Source organism: Lontra canadensis, unplaced genomic scaffold (assembly GCF_010015895.1).
Source record: "Lontra canadensis isolate GAN:19392208 unplaced genomic scaffold, GSC_riverotter_1.0 scaffold14, whole genome shotgun sequence".
Taxonomy (NCBI): domain Eukaryota; kingdom Metazoa; phylum Chordata; class Mammalia; order Carnivora; family Mustelidae; genus Lontra; species Lontra canadensis.
Window position 1 is genome coordinate 26,295,488 of NW_022631008.1, and position 21,143 is coordinate 26,316,630.

The following is a 21,143-nucleotide window of genomic DNA, read 5'->3' on the forward strand; positions in this document are numbered from 1 at the left end:
TAGCCATGATGGTCTACTGTGCCTCCCTACTCAGCACCTCCCCCAAAAAAGTCAACTGGTGGTCAAATTAATGTTGTTAAGCGTATCTTCTGGGCTTTATTCTCTCCAGTGCTTGAGGGAAAGGCAGTATTATTCATTCTCTGCTGCTGATGCCTGGCTTATAGTAGGTGCCTAGGAAATGCAGGCTGAATAAATAAATGAGTATGAGATGTTTTTCCTTTGTTACTAAGGGAGGAACTTTAATCCTATAAAGGCATCTGGTAGAGCAAGTGTCACTGATACACCAAATGGACAGCCTTAACACTGAAGAAAACACTGTTTTTAAAGGAGTTAATATACAAATTAAACATAATATAAAGGGTTTTAACTAAATTTTCTATAACTTGTAAGTCTGACTCTTTCAATTTCTCATTATTTAATGAACATTTTAAGAATCCCTACTAAAGTATGAAAATAAAATAATTAAATGTGATTTATTTTCTGGAAAATGATTTAAAATACACGTTGAACACAGCTTTCCTTTCCAAGAACCATGTGTGCAAAGATACTTAAAATTTTTTAAGTGAGGAAAACATTATTCTGTCAAATATTTAGGAAGGTTCTAATGATACCCTAGCAATGCTTTTAAAGGCCACAAGGAAATTACCTTTTCGTATTGCTTCCAGAAGTACACTCCTGGCGTCACTGATTACAGGTAGAGTTGATGGATGACGCTTTGGCTCAGAAGCAGGTATAACTTGTGATGGAGGAGATGGAGGCATTAATGGAACATGGGGACCTGGGGCAGTAGATGGAGCTGGATGTAGCCCAGAGGGAGGATGAGTAAGAGCTGCGACTGTGACAGGTGATGATGGTCGAATGCCAGGTGGAGGCAGAGGAGGCGGTGGCGGGGGTGGAGGCAGCCCCTGGACTTCACCTTGTGGGAGTGGATGAACTGGTACAGTCTCGCATACTGGGGCAGCTCTAGCTACTGGTGGAGAGGGCTGTACTAGAGGAGGTGCGATCGGAGGAGGAGCTGGGTGGAGAACTCCAGGGGCAATCTGGAGAGGAGCTGGAGGTGGAGGTACTGCTGGAGCTTGCAAAGCAGTGGCTGGAGGTGGAGGTGGGGGAGGTACTGGCGGGGGAGGAGTTGAAGTCATTGAAGCTCTTAATGAAGAAGTTGACAAGGCAGATGGAAGAGGTGGTGGAGGAGGTGGGGGGGTGGGGCTCACAAACACAGGTGTCCTGCCTGTAGCTGGTGACTGAGGGCGATTTTCTATCAAACCTGTAGCAGAACTGAAATGATAAAGAAATCCTAGCAAGTTATTAAAAGAGAAAGAACTAACCACAGGAAAGATATGACTACCAGTAATTATATCAGGGCAGATGCATTAACACGTTCCTAAAGAAATTAAAAATTCTTCAGATTTAGGATGAAGGGAAAACACCAACAAGAAAATTAAGAGGTGGTGTTTTCGTTTGTAATATTCTAAATGGTCTCATCCTTCCATGCACCTGTCATATGCACTCAAGCATTTTATGCTTACTTTGATAAATAAAATATTCAATTTTATGCTGTGATAGGAGTCTTTATAATGACTCAACATTTATCATATGACAATATTTGCAGCAATACTTGTGGCCATTACAATGCTGCACTGATACTGAAGCTATTAAGACTCATCATATGTCATTTCAGTTAAATCAATAACAACTAATTATAAGCCACAGAAGGAAATTTATGGCTCTCTTCCTTCCTGAGGATGGAACATCAAATGACTCAGTGATAGAAGGCTGGTTTTTTTAAACTGAAAATTATAAAGCTGGTCTCTATTTACCTATTAAAAATTTTATAAGCTGGATAACAATGGATAAAATTAAACTTTAAAATCACTTTACTGAAAGATTATTGCCTCTTTTCTCTCAAATTCTCAGAGTGTTCCCCATAATACCAAATTAACACTTAGAATCACATTCTTTGGTTCCCATTTCTTAGTCCCTTACCACATTCCAAAAATTTTTCATTTTTATTAATATACCGCACATTATGGGCTTGATAATAAAGCTATAATAAAATGAAACACACTTTAACCTTTACAGTAAATTCTCATTCACTAAATCTTCCCCGAGAGAACACGTCAGCTTTTATCAGAGGCTGGCAAATGACGTTCCACCGTCGAATCTGAACTGCTGTTTTTACAAGTAAGGTTTCATTGAAACACAAACAGGCATTTATTTATGTATAGTCACCAATGGCAGAGCTGAGTAGCTGTGACAGAGAACGAATGCCCACAAAGCCTAAAATATTGACTAACTGATCCTTCAAGAAAAAGGTTACCAGCCCCTGAGAACAAGTATCACCTGCCCATCCCAGCATACCTGATACAGGTGGGTATGGGTTTGGCATCCCCTGCTCCATGCATTGGTGGAGGTGGAGGAGGTTCGTGTGGTCTGACTAAGACCCTTTCCTCAGCTCTAGTCAGAAGCTCACTCATCTGACTAAATGGCAAGGCAGAAAGTGAGTAAGATCCATCCATATGGTCCACATATGTCTGAGGTCTAAAAAAAAAAAAAAAATACAGTATCAGTGTGTTTTTCTTGAATTACAGGTGCAGTACAGTGTTCTACAGGAGATATTTAACATGTATCTTTTGATTGTTAATATTTTAACCACTACTAAGAAACTTCAGAAATTTATTACTACTTTTAAAACAAAGAATGCTGCTCACAATGTAACCTTTCCTTGCAGTTATTTTACTATATTATAATATAATACTAATTCAATTCACAAGGATAGAAAGTATTACATATAGAATCTTATAAGCAAGAAAGTAATTAACTTCCGGCAAATTGTGTTCAAAGCTATCTGCCTCTATTTCATTTTTTTCCTTCAAAATATGATGTCAATGACAAAAAGCCAGAATATGAAAACTAGAATTTTCTACCATCAGGATATCTTGTTGCTCTCTTAAACTTAAATGACTTCTAAATGTCTGTATTAGTGAGAAAGGCCTCCATGACACCACAGAGATGGCGAACTACATTGTTTGGTCTTTTTGGTGTTTTCAAAGGTGGCAGGGTACTCAGAAAATAACTGAGTAAAAAACAACACATGACTTAAGATCAGATTTAAGCAGAACTTTAGATTTATAAATATTTACTGATTGTAGTGCATGCTGGAGATGAATGTACACAAAGTGAGTTAGAAAATACAACTGACTATGAACACAGTTTTGAACTGAGCATGCCCACTTATATGAGGGGTTGTTTTTTTTTACAGTACAGCACTGTTGATGTATTTTATGATTTTCCTTTTTTTTTTTTTTAAGATTTTATTTATTTATTTGACAGAGAAAGACACAGCAAGAGAGGGAAAACAAGCAGGGAGAGTGGGAAAGGGAGAAGCAGGCTTCCTGCAGAGCAGGGAGCCCAATGTGGGTCTTGATCCCAGGTCCCTGGGATCACGACCTGAGCTGAAGGCAGACGCTTAAGAACTGGGCCACCCAGGCACCTCTCTTTATAATTTTCTTAACATTTTTTCCTGTGGCTTACTGTATTATAAAAGTACAGTATATAATACACATAACATACAAAATATGTGTTAAATGACTATTTTATGTTCTCAGTAAGGCTCCCGGTCAACAGGAGGCTATCAGTACTGAAGCTTTTGGGGGAGTCAAAAGTCACATGTGCATTTCTGACTGCACAAGGAATTGGGTGTCCCTAACTCCCTCGTTGTTCAAGGATTAACTGTACTGAACTTACACTACTGGGTAAGTAAGGTAATACAATAATTACTTAACAGTAGAAGAGAAAATGTTTATCTATAGATTGCTTTTTCAAATAAATCTCAATTCTTTAGGCCTTTTTCTTTCAATGCGTATATTAATAGTATCTTACATGTACGATACTTCTAAACTTGGCAAAGATATTAGCCTAATAATTTACATGTATTATTCCAAAGAAAACTTGAAACTCTTTTCCATTCAAAAATAACTACAATATATATATAATAATGACTATACTCATTCAACTAAAGTTAACAAATTCCTTTACAGAGATATGCTAGTATAATGTTTAGTTAGGGTAGCATGTTACTTAGATGGGGCCATGGTGACTGAGAAAGGAAAAAGACCTATTCTATAGTTCCGCAAAAGGGGATGAGTAATTCTGTTTAAAAGTCCTGAGGTGACTGAGGTGGGAGATGTGGCATAGAAAGGGAGTCAGGAGAAAGAAAAGGAACAAAATATTACCCTTTCTCAGCTCCTATTTTATATGTAGTGAAACAGTAATATTTCAAAAAAAATTCCAGACCCCATTCCTCTATTATGAAATTCTAGCAGACTCTGCCTGAAATATTGAGAGAGAGCACTGAGACTTCATATGAAAGCTTAAACAACCCTAAAGATCATCTATTCCAACCACCTCTTTCTATAGATGATAAAACTAAAATCCAGGTATGAAAATGACCTGCCCAAGACCAGACTTTAGTAGGCTCACAAAAGTCAGGGTTTCAAAATTATTTCTATAGCTGAAGCAGGGCCTGCTGGTTCAACAATTCAGGACCTAAGACTTAGAGGCATAGATATCAGAAACAAAGCCAGTATTTTATCATTAATTTTGTTAAAAAACAAACAAAAGAAAAGAAACCTTGTTTCAAAATGAGAGGCTGGGCCATTAGCAACTTCAATATGCTTATGTAAGAGATTAGCATCATCTTCAGCCAGCTCTGGACCTTGGGCCAGTTTCTGCCATTCTCTCCGCCTGTCATGAGGTGCTCTTGGCACTTTTTCTGGTTCATGAGGACGATCTAGATTTTTCTGCTATAACAGATGTATTGAAACAAAGCCAAATGCTGAAGTACTAAGTTTTTAAAAAGATGTTATTAACAATCAAAATAAAATTCTAACATTAATACTGAAAAAGACAATGCCATCATAATAAAGTTAAAGTAACACAGAGACAGTTCATTTGTACATTCAGAATTAAATCTTAGCTAGCTTGCTTGCAATCCCAGTTTCTGGTCACGTTTCTTTTACCTCTAATTTTAACTGATGCATCAGATAGAAACAGTATGCCTAAAAAGATGGGATCAGGAGGGAGACAAACCATAAGAGACTCTTAATCTCACAAAACAAACTGAGGGTTGCTGGAGGGAGGGGGGCTATGGAGAGGGTAGTTGGGTTATGGACATTGGGGCGGGTATGTGCTATGGTGAGTGCTGTGAAGTGTGTAAGCCTGATGATTCACAGACCTGTACCCCTGAGGCAAATAATACATTATATGTTAATAAAATAATTAATTAAAAAAGTAGTATGCCTAAATAATAAAATTTGAGGTTAGAAAGTCCTTTCAGATGAAAAAAGATTCACCAACTCTCTTCCCAAATCTACTAGTTTTTGCTATAATGAGTGAAATTTCTACCAGTAATGGCACTAACTCTAACCAAAACCTTAAAATTTATTAAGGCTATGTAATCTGGAAAGTGACCAATTAGCTAGCCAATATAATTATTCAATTAACCCATAACAACATGTCACTCAACAGAAACAGGGTATTCAAAAAATAAAACACAGAATGATTCAAATTGTGGGAGAAAGCAGAGAGAGGTCAAGAGTTGGTGTAACAAAGTCAAATGCCCAAAGGGGCGAAGCAGATCACATACATGAATGAAGAAAATCAGGTGTAAGATGGGGATTGCAATGAAAAAACAGGCATGTCCATTCAAGGCTTTCCACTTCAAGGATTTTAAAACCACTGTGTTTGTCAAACAAAACACTGACTGCAGGCATAATCTGAGCTGCCAGTCACCAGTCTGTAAACTCTGGCTAGAACGCTGGGATACTGTCTAGTACAGAAAATAATAACACGAAGGCATTATGGAGAAAAGGGGAGAGGAGATAGTTACAGGAGAAACAGAGGGATGATAAGAAACGGATTTTGCCTCCTTCATAATTCTGCCTAAATCCCAATTTTGCCTCCTTCTTTATTTCCAGTTATTATCAACATATAATAAAGCAGATCCAAGAACATTTTGTTACAAAGTAGAAAATAGCAACATAGCAGACAGATAATAGGAATTTAGTGAGAATATAATCTTTCCAAAACATTTATGAGATGATCTGTGGTAAGAAAATATAGCTTAATCTACTTTGCCAACATCTGCACAATATTCCTTTGTCCCTTCTTACCAGAATGCCCTTCTCTTCCCTGGCCCACTTAATTCCTATTTGTTCTACAGTATTATAAGCTTTGTTGGAAGTGTTTACCAACCCTGTCCTCTGGCTAAAGCAGGTGCCATTTTGTGCTACCTAAACTCTCCATGCATACCTCTGGTATGGCACTTATACCACATTAAAATACTAATTGTTCATCTGTTCCCCCATTAGACTGTGATCTTCCTGTGTGGTTATAAAGACTTCAGTATAAAACTGTCAACATACAAGCCTAGTCAAGTTCCCTGCATGCAACAAAACACAAATACACGAAAACTAACTTTAATTTTTTGAATCTCTTATAATACCTTCTGTTTCCTCTTTTCCTTCCTCTTATCCTCTGTATCTTGCAACATCTTTTCTTTCCATAGATCAAAGAAATATGAAGGGTTGGTATAAAACTTCAAACCTTCTTTACCATCATCTCTGAAATATAAAAATATCAATTAAAACATATACCAGTAAGACTTAGAGAGGCAATCAGAGTAATTTTACTAAAATGCTTTTCTCTTACATTAATGAAATACAGCATGCGTAAAAATACTGACAAAATAAATTAGAATGCTGCATCAATAAAATATTTCTCACGAATCAGACAAAAAAAACTAAGGAAAATGGAAAACCAGGTGTTTTTCAGAGTTGGTGTTACTAATCTGAAGAACAGCTGGACGATTTTCATCCCTAACTTGTGCTGAATACCAACTTTTCTAAAAGTCCTTTGGGAAATTCCAATAGTTACAAAAGGTTCTGCCAAAGATAAAAGCCTGAAAAGACAATAATATCATTAGAATAGAGAAATTATACAGGTTTCTGCCAATTACTCTAATTTGCTTATTATCTCACCAAACCCCAAAAATATCCTTTAAAACTTATTCTAGTAGCAACAGTTATTTTTAGCCAATGACTTGCATACTGACAAAACAGTTTCAGATAAATATCTGAATACCATTTTATTCAGGAAATGTGTTGTGTATATTACCAACTGAACAAATTATGTGAAAGTACCCCCTAAGAAAGCCTAAGGAATTCCAGATTTTATTTTAAATGGTACAAAACATCTTTAAAAGATACTACACATGCATTTTGTAAAAACTTAATGCATATAGATCAAGAGTAGGCATAAGCAAACAAAAATGATATTTCTACATTTTGTTAGTGTGGTGGAATTTTGAGCTCTTCATTTTTTATTTTTCACCTGACCAGCTATTACATTAAAAAGACAGTAACTCTTTGCCCCTTTGTATTAATAAGTTTGCCATTGGCTTTGATTAATAATACTTTTCAAAACAATTTCCTTGAGTAAGTTTTGTCTTTTGTATGCCAGAACCTTGGGAACCCACCTAGTGTATAAAGCAAAAGTTTTCTAAAGGTGGTAGATGAGGAGGGTTCTATGTGTTGGTGAAATGCTCAGTGACATAAAAAATGTTGGGGATTCAGCGTTTAAGGGTAGAGTGCTACTGATCTGGATTGAAAGTCTGCGCTAAATCGCCAGCCTTCACATTTATTACCCCACTGACCTGTAAGGAGTGAGTATATTGAGAGGTGGAGGCTGTTCGCAAACATCATACGTCTCCTGTAACGGAATAGGCAAAGTCTTGCGGTCAAAGAGCTGCTGATCTTGAATTGTGGAACTTCGGAAAGCTTTCCTCATTGTTATATCTTGCAAAGATACTAAAACAAAAATCAAAAATCTATTTTATTTCTTTTTCTAAGTGGATTTAACATAGTACACAAATTCACATACTGTATTTAAGAGTTAGCACAGCTCAGGAAGTTGTGACTGTAGAGGCTTGTGAATCAGGAAGCACATTTTAAATGCTCTACCATTATATCACAGTGTTGTTCCAACCAGGTAAGTCTGAAGGTACCTGTGATTTCTAAGGCTCAAAAGGCTCTAATGATAGCCTGAAGCATCATCTACACTTCCCATCAAACATCTTTTTCCTACTTGCCATCCCCAGCCCCCACTAACCCACATTTTTCTTCTTCCTTTTTTTAAATCATCTTTTTTCCCAATTCCCCTTCTTACTTTTATTTAGCTTACACCAACAACAGTGAAAGAATTACTTAGTCCTCAGTGGCATTCTTGGCTAAACATACTGTTGACGTCTATGCTATCTAGCCTATAAATATTATACATACGCTTTAAACTTAAAACAAAGTTTACCATAAAGAAAATATTTTCAAGTGCCAGGCAATCTATATCATCATCTATTTCACTTATTACTTATCTTATACTCTAAGGATCTCTATATAGCTATAAGCTCTTGAAGACTGACCCTGTCTCCTACATCAGTATCTCCAGTAACTAGCAGAGCTCCATCACATACATGATAATCTAAAATAACTTCATTTACTCATTTTCTTTTGGACTATGCAGCATGTTAAAATAAGAAATGTACCAAATTTGTACATTCTTAATTCATAGAATGATTTTCTGATGTTAAGAAAGTAGGTGATTTCTTAAATATTTAATATGGGTTTAAGTATGTAGGTAAATACCATAGCAAGGCCAGTACTACACAATTCTTAAATTAATTCTTCTCCCTAAAACAGTATCTTTATCATCCTCACAAGTAAAATTCACTCAGCTTGAGAGTCTGGATCTATGGACCGGCTGGAGCAATGTAGCTCTGGATGGCTACACCACGAATGTCCTTCCAGCAACTCCACTGATGCATGATTTGTAACACACTCAAAAACACCAAAATGAAATTCAGAGAAGGAAAATTTTTTTTTTCTTACTATCGCTAAAAAGAGTGATACAAGAGGTATTTAATGAGAACAGACTATATGTGCTTGATGTTCTCACTAATGTTTATTTCACTTAATTTTTGCAAACAATTCAACGAGAAAGAAATTATTACTCCATTTTAAACATAAGAAAACCAAGGCTAGGAAACATGATAAAACTGGCCCAAGGCAAAATGGTTAATAAGCAATGGAGCCAGAAGAGAAAACCCCGATCTGTCTGCCTCCGAGGCTGATCCTTTTAGCCCTAACACCACACACTGGTCTCTGGCTCCTGTCAGATGTGGCCCCTTTTCTATAATCAAAATAGATCAATTCTTGCCACTACCCCACCCCACTTATTTACCGTAAGTATGTGACCAGGATGGAAACTAGTGTTTAATCTCCCAAACCTTTCTTAGTCAAGGATGTAAAGAATGTATAAAGTAATGAGCAGTTAAAAAAAAAAAGACTGATTGATTGATTTGAGAGCGAGCGAGCAGGGGGAGGGGCAGAGGGAGGAAGAGAGAGAAACTCTAAGCAGGCTCTGCACGAAGCATGGAGCTCCACACTGGACTCGATCACGGGACCCTGAGACCAAGACCTGAGCTGAAACCAAGCGTCAGACGCTTAACCCACTGTGCCACCCAGGTGCCCCATTAATATGCACTTTTACATCTTCAACTGCTCTCATTTACCATTTGTCTTATTAACATGCCACCGTGCTATAGGCCCTTCCAGCTGCCAACATGACGTCTGATATTTAAACAGTTTTATGTAACACAGTAAGTCAACACAGTATTTGTAAATGTAATTAAATATAATTATATAGATCTTTGTTTAAAAGATCACTTTTTACACAGTTTCTAAATTATATTCCTAGTTCTCACCATTCCTTAAATTATTTAATAGTAATTTAGAAAACAAAAACACTGGTATTATACTCTGTAATTTTGTATCATATTCATAATGTTATTTCATGTGAACTCGGAGTTTAAAAATCTAGATTATAGATTATATAGTTTATAGATCTAGTTATATAAGTAACTGTGAAAATGTCTTCTTTCCAACATCCCCAAAATGGTAACAAATTAAGCAGTTCAGCTTTTAGATTCTGAATCCTTCTCTAACGTACCCCATAATTTATTGCAACATATACATCAAAGGCCATGGGTAAAAAAGACTTGTAATAAACTCGTGTTTAATACTGTTCTTAAATTAAATGCTCATCTCACCAAACCTAGGATACATGTGAAAGAAAATACAATATGAATAAACTTACATTCTTCCTCTTTAGGGTCAAGCTGTGTAACACTAACAGATAAACGGTCCACACGTTCTTGTAATGAGTTAACTCTGAAGGAAAAACTATGTGCTTCATTGAACAATTCTCCGAATATATCTTCAGCATATTTACCTAGGCAAAAATGAAACATATGCCATAACATTTAATGGGATCAGAGATAAATACCAAACAATTTGACATTTTTAAAAGTGCTGTCCTGAAATTTGGCATTTATTTGGAACTAGTTTATTATACTTTAAACCCTAAAGTGACCAACTGAGACAGAGTGGGAACACAACATAAAACCTGGGATATCTGATTTTAAATAGATATCTGCCACTTCGTAGGTGTCTTGTGCCTAAAATGGAAATACTCAATCTGCTTTATCCATACCTGCCCTGTTGTTGAGGTTAGAGAACATTATGATGTTAAAGTATATACAAATAATACCTCTTTTGAATCAGCATTCATAAATAAACTCTATACTAGAACTGATTTTCAGGCCAAATGGCAGAATCTAAAAGTCTTCATAAACCCAACTGAAGACCAGTCTCAGATAGACCCAAAACATAGATTCTGAAAATTTATGAGATTAAAACATCTTCTTGTTCTATTTTCTCAAAAAAGCATCATAAATCTAAAATCACTGTATTTTCTCTAGTCATATACATTTCTCTTACTGAAAAGAATAAGCAAAAATAATCCATTATAAAAGGAGAAAAAAAAGAGAAATTTCTATCTAGTAAATAAGCCAGGGAGAAGTTTAGGCAACCTATCATGATATAAAGGTGAGTCATTATTATGTGCACCTTTGAATAAAAAAAATTGATAGTCTTCCTAAATTAAGACATTTTAGACCCAAGGATACTGTGTAGGTTAAATCTAGTTCAATAGTAAGTTCTATTGAGACAGTGGTAATAAATATTTATTAAATGAATTCATTAATCTCACTAGTTTATATTTGAGTAATATTGCATTTTTCCAAGGTATGCCAATACATTACCTGTTAAATCAACAAGCATTTAATGAGGGCTCACCCTGTGCCAGGCAGATGTATGACCTTCTGAAGGCACCAAAAAGTAAAACACAAAATTCCTGTCCTAGAAGATTCTATAATGTTTAAGAAAAAAAATCGAAACTTTTAAGTCTTGATAATAAACTAAGAACTTTAATGTCTACAAAAATATAATAAAAAAGAATTGTTTTGTATATATTCATTTACTCACATATATCTTTAAACCAAATTGACTGAAAGGGTCTTATATGTACCAGACATTGTACCAGACCCTGGGTATATAAAAAAGATTGAACAAGGTCTCTGCCATTGATGAGTTTTGAACAGAGGGAGAAAGAGACATCTAAACAAATATGAAAAGCAATTTAATAAATAAGTCCAAATCTTTATTCCATTTACTTTAAGGCCTTGGTATCAATTTCCTCACCTGTAAAATAGGGATAAAAATATCTGCTTCAAAAAGAACTTGTAAGAAAAGGAGAGAGTGAGCAAAGAACCTCGCAGAATTCCACATACAGGGTAGGAGGTCAGCAAGGGGCATCCCTTACTATAATATAAGGTAAAAGCCACAGAACACAGAGAAAAAAGCCCCTAACTTTTGGGTGTGGGGTGGTGTCGGAGACACTTCCAGAGACACAGCTCCTTCAGCAGATAAGGAAAGCACCCCAAGTCCCAAGGGTAAGAAAAGGCAGGTATAAAGTCATTCATTTATTCATCTAATGTTAGGGATACAAATGTTAGGAACACGGAGATAGAAGAGACAATTTCGTCCTTAAAAGAGCTTAGTTTAACACAGGGATCCTTAATTTATAAGCTGTAAACCAACGGAAAACTATACACAGGTTTTTGAATGTATTTGCATTTTTCTGGAGAGAGGACCCACAGTTTCTCAAAAATTTTTTTTAAAAGAGTCTATGTTCCCCCTCACTAGACGTTTAACTACTAAAGTACTTCAGTGGATAAAATAAACATCCCATCTGTTCTCTTTTCATATCCCTTCTTACTTGCCAAATCTACCTCCTCTTTCTCTTTGAGGCAAAAGGAATAAAGTTTGTAATGTAAAACTGATTGGGCATGTATCTGAATTTGAATTATTAGAAATACTGTACTTATTACCTTTCAAAAACCTACTTGGTCTCCTTACTGTCTTACCATCTATAATGTTAAAAATCTAAATCAAAATCCTCTCAGCTAACATTCTATGTTTTCCAAAATCAGGGTCTGCCATATTTATCCAATACCATTTGTCCCTTTAATCCCCACTATGTATTTATTTTCGACTCTATTCATTTGGCTATTCTTCTTGCAAGATAAAAATGCCTTCCTTCCTATTTCCTCTCCATTTTCTAAATTCTTTTGTTTCTTAAAGGCCCAATTCAATTCACATTTTGTTCAGCAAGCCTCTTGTAATGACTTCACCTTGTTTTTCATCTTTTCTCAGTTCCTGTAATCTAAAACTCATGATTTTAATTATATACATGCTCACACTATTCAGAATGATTTCAGTATTAATCATACTTGACTCTTCAATTCAAATGGGGTATATACTCTTTTCTGACAAGAACCACATAGCTTTATCATACAGCAAAGTGTTCAGTGTTATTTGTCTATTGTCTATGTTTCTAATTAGTGTTATCAGCCCAATCTATTTATCCTCCCTCCTACCTTGCTATCTATCTGTCAAATTTAGGCTCTATCAGCTCATCCTGGCAGCATGAACTGACTGTATTCAATAGAAGGGTGGCCTTGGGAAGAGAGAATGGTAAAAGATCCCTCAGGTAATTAGAGGCTCAATGATCATTAAATAAGACAACAATAAAATGGGAAAGAATGTTGGTAGAACAGAATAAATTTATAGAAACTGAATTCTATGTTTTCAGTTTTTATCTATTAGGAAACAGAACTGTGTTCTACTAGGAAAAACATTCTTGTGAGGAAGAAGACAGGAGGATGTCCCTTGCAATTGACCTTTATTTTGGTGTTCCCTTAACACTTTTGGTGCTAATGATAGCACCAAAGTCAACATTTCAATTACCTAGAACCATTTTGGATAGCCAAGTTCACTAAGTAATTCAGAGATTATTTAATGCATTACTTATTTTAACTACTTTGGATAAAAACTGATGTAAAATCTATTTTAAGCTTCCCTGTCTTAAGTAGAAATACAAAATTAAACATAATTTAACCTTTTCTTGAGGACTCAGTAATGAGTTGATTATGAAATCAAAATGTTCTCAGTGAGAAAGCAGACTTGAAATGCTTAAGATTATCTGCTTTTACATGAAATGGCCTCTTTCTGGTTTTTATATTGCTTTTTCCCTATGTCACTTCTTCCTTTGCTGTAAACTACTATTTTTGACTGGCTTAGGTAATACCTGCTTCTATTTTTATCTCCTCAACGCCTCCCTCTTTTAATGTTCTGAAGCATAAATGTTTGGAAATCAGATCATCAAACCTGTATGAAATATCAAAGTAAAAGTAAACAGACTCTGAGAGAAGGATCAGTTGGGTATTTTATGTACATAGTTTTTAGTGCATGGGCTTGTTTATTTTGGCTAGCTAGGGGCTTTTTAGGTTTGATTCCGGATTCTCAACTATGTCCGTGGGAAAGCTGCCAGAGAGTTTAATTCCAGGGCAGTAAATTATTGTTACACCTTGCTACAGTATTAATGGGGTTTCTTTTGTTTTTGAATCTCTACAAACCGCTTAGAAAATGTCTACAATAGTCTCGGATTCCAAATCTGAAGCACCAGCTATATTTTACAAGGTATTTCTTTTTCAGAGTTTGGCTACAACATGACCATATCCCTGCTGTTAGATGTCACTTACATGCATTATACCAGACTTGAACATTCCTTAAGTTTCCATCGTTAGGTCATATAAAATATGGGTTGGTACAGCAAATTAACACTCTTAATCATTATATTAGCTCTAAATTTGACATTGGGAATATACCTAAAACAACATGCCTGTATTAGACCCAAAATTCACTTTAAGAAATATTTTAACTAAGATTTATTGTCATTTCTATGCTATTTTAATATGTATTTTAATTTAACCTATATACTCATGTACATGTAGTAATACAAATTTTATATGAAGTTATGTTAGATTCAATTAGTGCTATGTCACAAAAAAGGTCAGCAAATATCTGTAAAAATATGGTTAATCATATATTAGTATGATACTTAGGACTCTTCTTTTGATTTGTCTCAAAAGTACATTCCATATTGACTTCCCCAAGGAAAAAAACAGGTAAATAATATAGTATGTTAATGACTCACTGCCAATAACTAAGTTGAAAAAATACCCACCTAAAGAGGCAAGGAATATACTTAAATTCAAATAAATATCCTTTTATTTTTAAAACTATTTCACAGAAAATGTAGAAATTTAGTGCTCTCACCAAGAGCATTCAAAAGTAATTTTTATGTTGCTCTAGCTATGTATGTGTATGTCCAAATGTTCTCACTTGAAACACATTAACAACTTCTCTTTATCTTGTGCTAGGTACTCAAAAGAAAGAACAAAAGTTAAAAGGAAAAGAAAAGAGTCAATCTTGCCTGTAAGGACAAGACATGTGGGGCTAAGATATGTCTAGGACCACTTAGAGAATATACTTAAGGCCAAGAAGACCTTGTTTTTTCTTTAAAATGAAATATAAATGTCTCATTAAAAATCTAAGCAATCACTTTAAAAGACAGATTGGATTTACTTTTTTAAATTTTCTAGATTTTAAATTTTGAATAATTTACTTAATTCCTTAACTCAGCAATTCTCTTCTTATCATGGGATAAGACAGGCAGTGTTTTTTCTTTAAAAAACTGCCTGTCTCCACCAATACCTGTCCCTCCCATTGGCCTTTACTATCGGGCCAACCTGCCTGCCTTTCATCTGTGAGAGGCCAAGCTCACTTGCTATCTTCACAGTGTTCTGCACGTCACACTACTAATGTCCTTTAGACAACTCACCCGACTAACCTGATTCTCTTAGTGACTACCTCACACCTCTTAATTTTAGATATTTGATAATATAAAAATATTTCCTTAGGCTAATAAAATATATGTAAAGAAAGAAATACTAGTGAATAGTTGAAGCCTCTAAAAAAGTAACAATAATAATAAGCAAGCAAAAGTACAACCCTGGCATTATCGTTCATAGAACAAATATTTTAAAAATAATTTCAGTAATTCTTTTCCATCATGTGATCCTGTTCCTAAAACTGTCCTTATTTCTCTTTACCAGAGGAAACACGCAGAAAAAAAATGATTCTAAAACTCATTAACTGGGGGGCGCCTGGGTGGCTCAGTGGGTTAAGCCGCTGCCTTCGGGTCGGGTCATGATCTCGGGGTCCTGGGATCGAGTCCCGCATCGGGCTCTCTGCTCATCAGGGAGCCTGCTTCCCTCTCTCTCTCTGCCTGCCTCTCTGTCTACTTGTGATCTCTGTCAAATGAATAAATAAAATCTTTAAAAAAAAAAAATTTAGTAAAACTCATTAACTTAAAATGGGTACATTTTTCAAGACAACATTGTATTCTTCTCATGAAACATCCCCCCAAATTAATCATAAGAACATCTTCTTAGTACTTATACTCTTTAGTGTAACATTGTGGTTTGCAAGAAATGTATTTCACTGATATAAAAATACTTACTTAGGCTACTTAGTTGTCTAATTATATTTGCCAAGGAAATATTGGTTACACATTCTAGTTCATTCTTAATGCCTCTAGGCAGTGCTGTGTGGCACAAGTGCCTAGGATCGATGTTTCTTTTCACTAATGGCATCTTGAGATCAACGTCTGTGCCAGGTCACCTGTAGGAAATCAAACAATAAATTAACATTATTCAATTCAACCCAAAACAGAGTAAGACCTCATCTTTCACATTTAATAATAAAATATTTGCTAGTAGGAAGACAATGAAAATGGAGTTACTGGCTAAATGAATCAAAACTTATTTATTAACCAGCTTTTCACCTTCAATTATCAGAATTTTAACATTCTATAAAAAATGAAAAAAACAACTTTCAATGTCAGTTGCTTCATAATGAACTCATAAATCACTATCACTATTATTCTCCTAAAACCACAGTTTTTACTTACTACAACTAGAGGTTTTTTTGTTTGTTTGTTTGTTTTTTTAATATTTTATTTATTTATTTGACAGAGATCACAAGCAGGCAGAGAGGCAGGCAGAGAGAGAGGAGAGAGGAGGAAGCAGGCTCCCTGGCGAGCAGAGAGCCCCATGTAGGGCTCGATCCCAGGACCCTGGGATCATGACCCGAGCCGAAGGCAGAGGCTTTAACCCACTGAGCCACCCAGGTGCCCCTGGTTTTGTTTTTTTGTTTTGTTTTGTTTTTTTTTTTTTGAGAAATGGTGTGAAAGGTCCTCTCTAAGGAAGCGCTTAAAGAGAATTAAAGAAGCTGGAAGAATAGGATCAAATCTATACTTTCACATAAAAATGTATCAGGCTGAAGTTCAATGACTCAGAGATCAAATAGTCCAACAGTCCTATATCTCCAATCTTATCAACACCGACCATATCTTTAATTGATCAAATAGTTCAACTTTCTTCCAATTATGGGCAGCCCTTATTTCCCAGGTCTCACATCTGCACAAATTTCAGCTACCATAGGTTTAGTTCAAGAATGCCAGTTTCCAACAACATGGTTCCAACTTCACTTACCACACTATATTAACTACAACTGCACAAATATAAATTTCCTTGTTAGCACTTTAGTCTACAAAGCACTATGTTAATAAGACATGTATATCATGATCAGTGACTGATCATTTCCTTCCAAAGTTGGTTGGTGACTGGTCATTCAATTCACCTGTCTAAAGATAGCAAAGCATGTAGCTCTGGGTTACCTTCTTGCCTCCTACACCCATCTGAAATTTTATAAAATGGGTAACTAAAAGAAGGAATTGGCCAACAAAGATAAAAGTACATCAAAGAAATGAGAAAATGATAAAGCTGGAAGTGAAACTGAATTTAAATGTAAATGGAGTAATAGAAGAAACAGCTAATTGTGGAAATGTTCCCATTATGAGAGACTCTAGATCTGCAGTCAGAAGAATGTAGCAAAGGTAACTTATTGATATAAATAAGGAAAATGGCTGAGACAAAAAAGACGATGTCCCTTAGGAAGTGATGCAAGCAAAAAACTTTGCATTAAAGAAACTCTTGGAGATATTTCCCAACATTAAAAATGCAAAAGTAAAATGTTGGGAGCTGATCCAAACGGACAATTTGCCAAGGCACAGAAAAGATGCTCACTCTGGCTAGATCTACTATTCTAATTCTTACAAGGAGATGGCAAAGTACTGTTCAAGCTACTCTTTATAAGTTTTTTACAAAGAAATAAAACACTTTAATTCTAATTGCTTTTAATGTTTTATAGAACACTGTATTAAATTAATTTCGTTTTACATTTTCATTTCCCTATATACATTTATAAGAGAGTTTTTAACATCTTGACAAAATTTTTTTCAAGATCATAGAACGATGGTAATATTTCCCACTGGTTAAGACCCTTATGTGCAGTTTTATTTTGTATGGTCACTTTTTAAGTCCCACACTATCATGCAAAATGAGGACTGCCTATACTCACCCACGGATAAATAATGGTTACAAAGAAAGTTGTTTCAAAATATTACCCTAATCCAAAAAAGGTTGGACAGCTTTTGTTGTGATTAGAATAGTGCCTTTAGGTAAAATTTAAAAGCATTTTGTTGAGAAAAACCCTCTTCCTCATCTCATTTTGTTGAGAAAAACTCTCTTCCTCATCTTTTACTTCAGTTTCAGTATTATATTTTTTTCATATTTTTTCTGTCTTACTCCTTGGTGATTTTAATGGTAACTTATTATCTAACTCATTATCTAACTCACTTATCTAACTCAACTATCAAAATCTTGGTGGCAAAAGTAAAATAAAGCCTAAGAACTTAATATCCTAAATCCTAAGAAAACTGCCTAATTTCTGTTTTAGAGAATTTATAACAGTATCTTTAATGGAGAATCTTTTGTCATACTGGGAAAGGGTGAAAAAAATCCTAAATGCTAGGTTTGATTAGCAAGCAAAACTAAAATCAAATTCATTTCAGTATTTTTACTACAAATGAATGACACTACACACAAAGGGCTAATATCCAATATCTATAAAGAACTCCTCAACTCAACACCCAAAAAAGAGATAGTCACATAGAAAAATGGGCAGAAGACATGAACAGACATTTCTTCAAAGATGACATACAAATGGCCAACAGACACATGAAAAGTTCATCATCATTAGCCATCAGGGAGATTCAAATCAAAACCACATTGAAATACCACCTTACACCAGTTAGAAGAGCCAAAATTAACAAGACTGTAAACAACAAGTGTTGGGAGAGGATGTGGAAAAAGGGGAACCCTTTCACACTGTTGGTGGGAATGCAAGTTGGTGCAGCCACTTTGGAAAACAGTGTGGAGGTTCCTTAAGAAATTAAAAATAGGGCACCTGGGTGGCTCAGTGGGTTAAAGCCTCTGCCTTCGGCTCAGGTCATGATCCCAGGGTCCTGGGATCGAGTCCCACATCGGGCTCTCTGCTCAGCATGGAGCCTGCTTCTCCATCTCTCTCTGCCTGCCTCTCTGCCTACTTATGATCTCTGTCTGTCAAATAAATAAATAAAATATTAAAAAAAAAAAGAAATTAAAAATAGAGCTTCCCTATGACCCTGCATTTGCACTACTGGGTCTTTACCCCAAAGATACAGATGTAGTGAAAAGAAGGGCCATCTGTACGCCAATGTTCATAGCAGCAATGGCCACAGTCACCACACTGTGGAAAGAGCCAAGTTGCCCTTCAACAGACGAATGGGTAAAGAAGTTATGGTCCATATATACTATTGAGTATTATGCCTCCATCAGAAAGGATGAATACCCAACTTTTGTATCAACATGGACGGGACTGGAGGAGATTATGCTGAGTGAAATAAGTCAAGCAGAGAGAGTCAATTATCATATGGCTTCACTTGTTTGTGGAGCATAAGCAATAACACGGAGGGCACTGGGAGGGGAAGAGAAGTGAGTTGGGGAGAATCTGAGGGGGAGATGAACCATGAGAGACTGTGGACTCTGAGAAACAAACTGAGGGTTTTGGAGGGGTGGGGAGTTCGGTAAGCCTTGTGGTGGGTATTAAGGAGGGCACGTATTGCATAGAACACTGTGTGTGGTGCACAAACAATCTTGGAACACTGAAAAAATAAAATCAAGTTAAAAAAATAAAATACTGCAAACGATCTATTTCCTCTTTAAAAACAATAAAAAATACTGCACAGGATGAACCAATAACATATATTTTAACATCTTTTGATCCACCATTGACTAACTTGACTATTTAAGGGTAAAAATCTTTAATAATTAAAAAAAAAGCTAAAGTATATTGTGCTAAGACATAAAATAACTAATTTTAAAAATTGTTAATCTATTTTCTTAGGTCATGACTAAATACAGCAAACAAAAATTTCCCAACTATTATATTACCCATGTGGTTATAAAAGTAATTGTTTGCTAAAAAATTCCTAGACTTCTTCATCTATTTTCCTGGGTTCTTAGCAATTAAACTGCCAATTATTGAAGCAAACATCAAGAGATTGAGAGAATGTAAACTGAAGTCTACATCCCCTAAGGATTTTTAAATTATTTCTTAAGATAAAATAATTCAGCTATCATTTTAATAAATCTGTTTTTAATTCAAAGAACATTTCTTATGGGTTTAATTTTAAATCCTGATATGAATGGTAAAATTAAAAATAAAATTAGCTACAATACTGCTAAAGGCATCATGTTTATTTATTTTTTAAAAGATTCCATTCATCTATTTGAGAGACAGAGAGAGAGAGTATGTGAGCAGGGGGAGGAGGAGAGGGAGCGGAAGAAGCAGACTCTGCATTGAGCACAGAGCCCGACACAAGGCTCAATCTTACAACCCAGAGATCATGACCTGAGCCAAAATCCAGACCTTGCTGCTCAACCTCCTGAGCCACCCAGGCGCCCCTAAACCCAAAATAGATTTAAAATTAAACAGAAAAATACAAAACTAATACAATTCAAAATAACATTATTTAATATGACAAAATCACTTTAACTCAATCATTGCTTGCCATATGAATCTTGTACTGACTGCTCCAAAAATTTGCTTTATTTTGTTCATGCCTATCCTGCTATGTAACAAACAGCCTTTCCTTTATTTGAACTACTGTGAAATTTTATTCATTTGTTACCTAACTGACAATATTGGGCTTTATTATGTTCAAATACAACATTTAGGCGCAAGTGTTTCCCTGCAGTATCACCATTTAGACTGAAACATTTAAACTAGTACTAGTTGGCACTGAAGTTATGATAAACACAATCATAAACAGAGATACTAAAATTACTTCCCAGGATTCATATAAAGTAGACAACTAAACAATTCAGAATATGCTTTCACTAAGTCCTTTCAAAGTAAAGAATTTTTAAAAATTTTTTAATTTTTTTAAAGATTTTTTTAAAAAATTTGACAGAGATAACAAGTAGGCAGAGAGGCAGGCAGAGAGAGAGAGAGGAGGAGGAAGTAGGCTCCCTGCTGAGCAGAGAGCCAGATGCGGGGCTGGATCCCAGGACCCCGGGATCATGACCTGAGCCGAAGGCAGAGGCTATTTAACCCACTGGCCACCCAGGCACCCCTCAAAGTAAAGAATTTTTATAACAAAACAAATGAATAAACAAACAAAAAGCAGAATCAGACATACAAATACAGAGAACTGAAGATTGCCTAAGGGAAGAGGGATGGGGGCTAAAATGAGTAAAGGACAGTGGGAGATACAAGCTTCTGGTTATAGAATGAATAAGTCATGGGAATAAAAGGTACAGCATAGAGAATACAGTCAATGAT

General features: G+C 35.5%; 1 protein-coding gene across 5 annotated transcripts in view; it reads right to left on the bottom strand.

Moving 5' to 3' along the window:
• The window catches only part of WASF1 (WASP family member 1), a 60,247-nt gene that overhangs the window by 1,107 nt on the left and 37,997 nt on the right, over window positions 1-21,143 (bottom strand). For 4 of the 5 annotated variants that reach the window (XM_032858309.1, XM_032858306.1, XM_032858307.1 and 1 more), the window contains exons 2-8: window positions 15,877-16,037; window positions 10,207-10,341; window positions 7,712-7,865; window positions 6,503-6,620; window positions 4,630-4,802; window positions 2,359-2,538; window positions 647-1,275 (exon numbers count right to left, since the gene is read on the bottom strand). In XM_032858309.1, the coding sequence (XP_032714200.1) occupies window positions 647-1,275; window positions 2,359-2,538; window positions 4,630-4,802; window positions 6,503-6,620; window positions 7,712-7,865; window positions 10,207-10,341; window positions 15,877-16,009 (1,522 nt within the window). In that variant the 5' untranslated portion in view covers window positions 16,010-16,037. The remainder of the gene's footprint in view (window positions 1-646; window positions 1,276-2,358; window positions 2,539-4,629; window positions 4,803-6,502; window positions 6,621-7,711; window positions 7,866-10,206; window positions 10,342-15,876; window positions 16,038-21,143) is intronic. The other variant, XM_032858310.1, reaches the window with a different exon arrangement.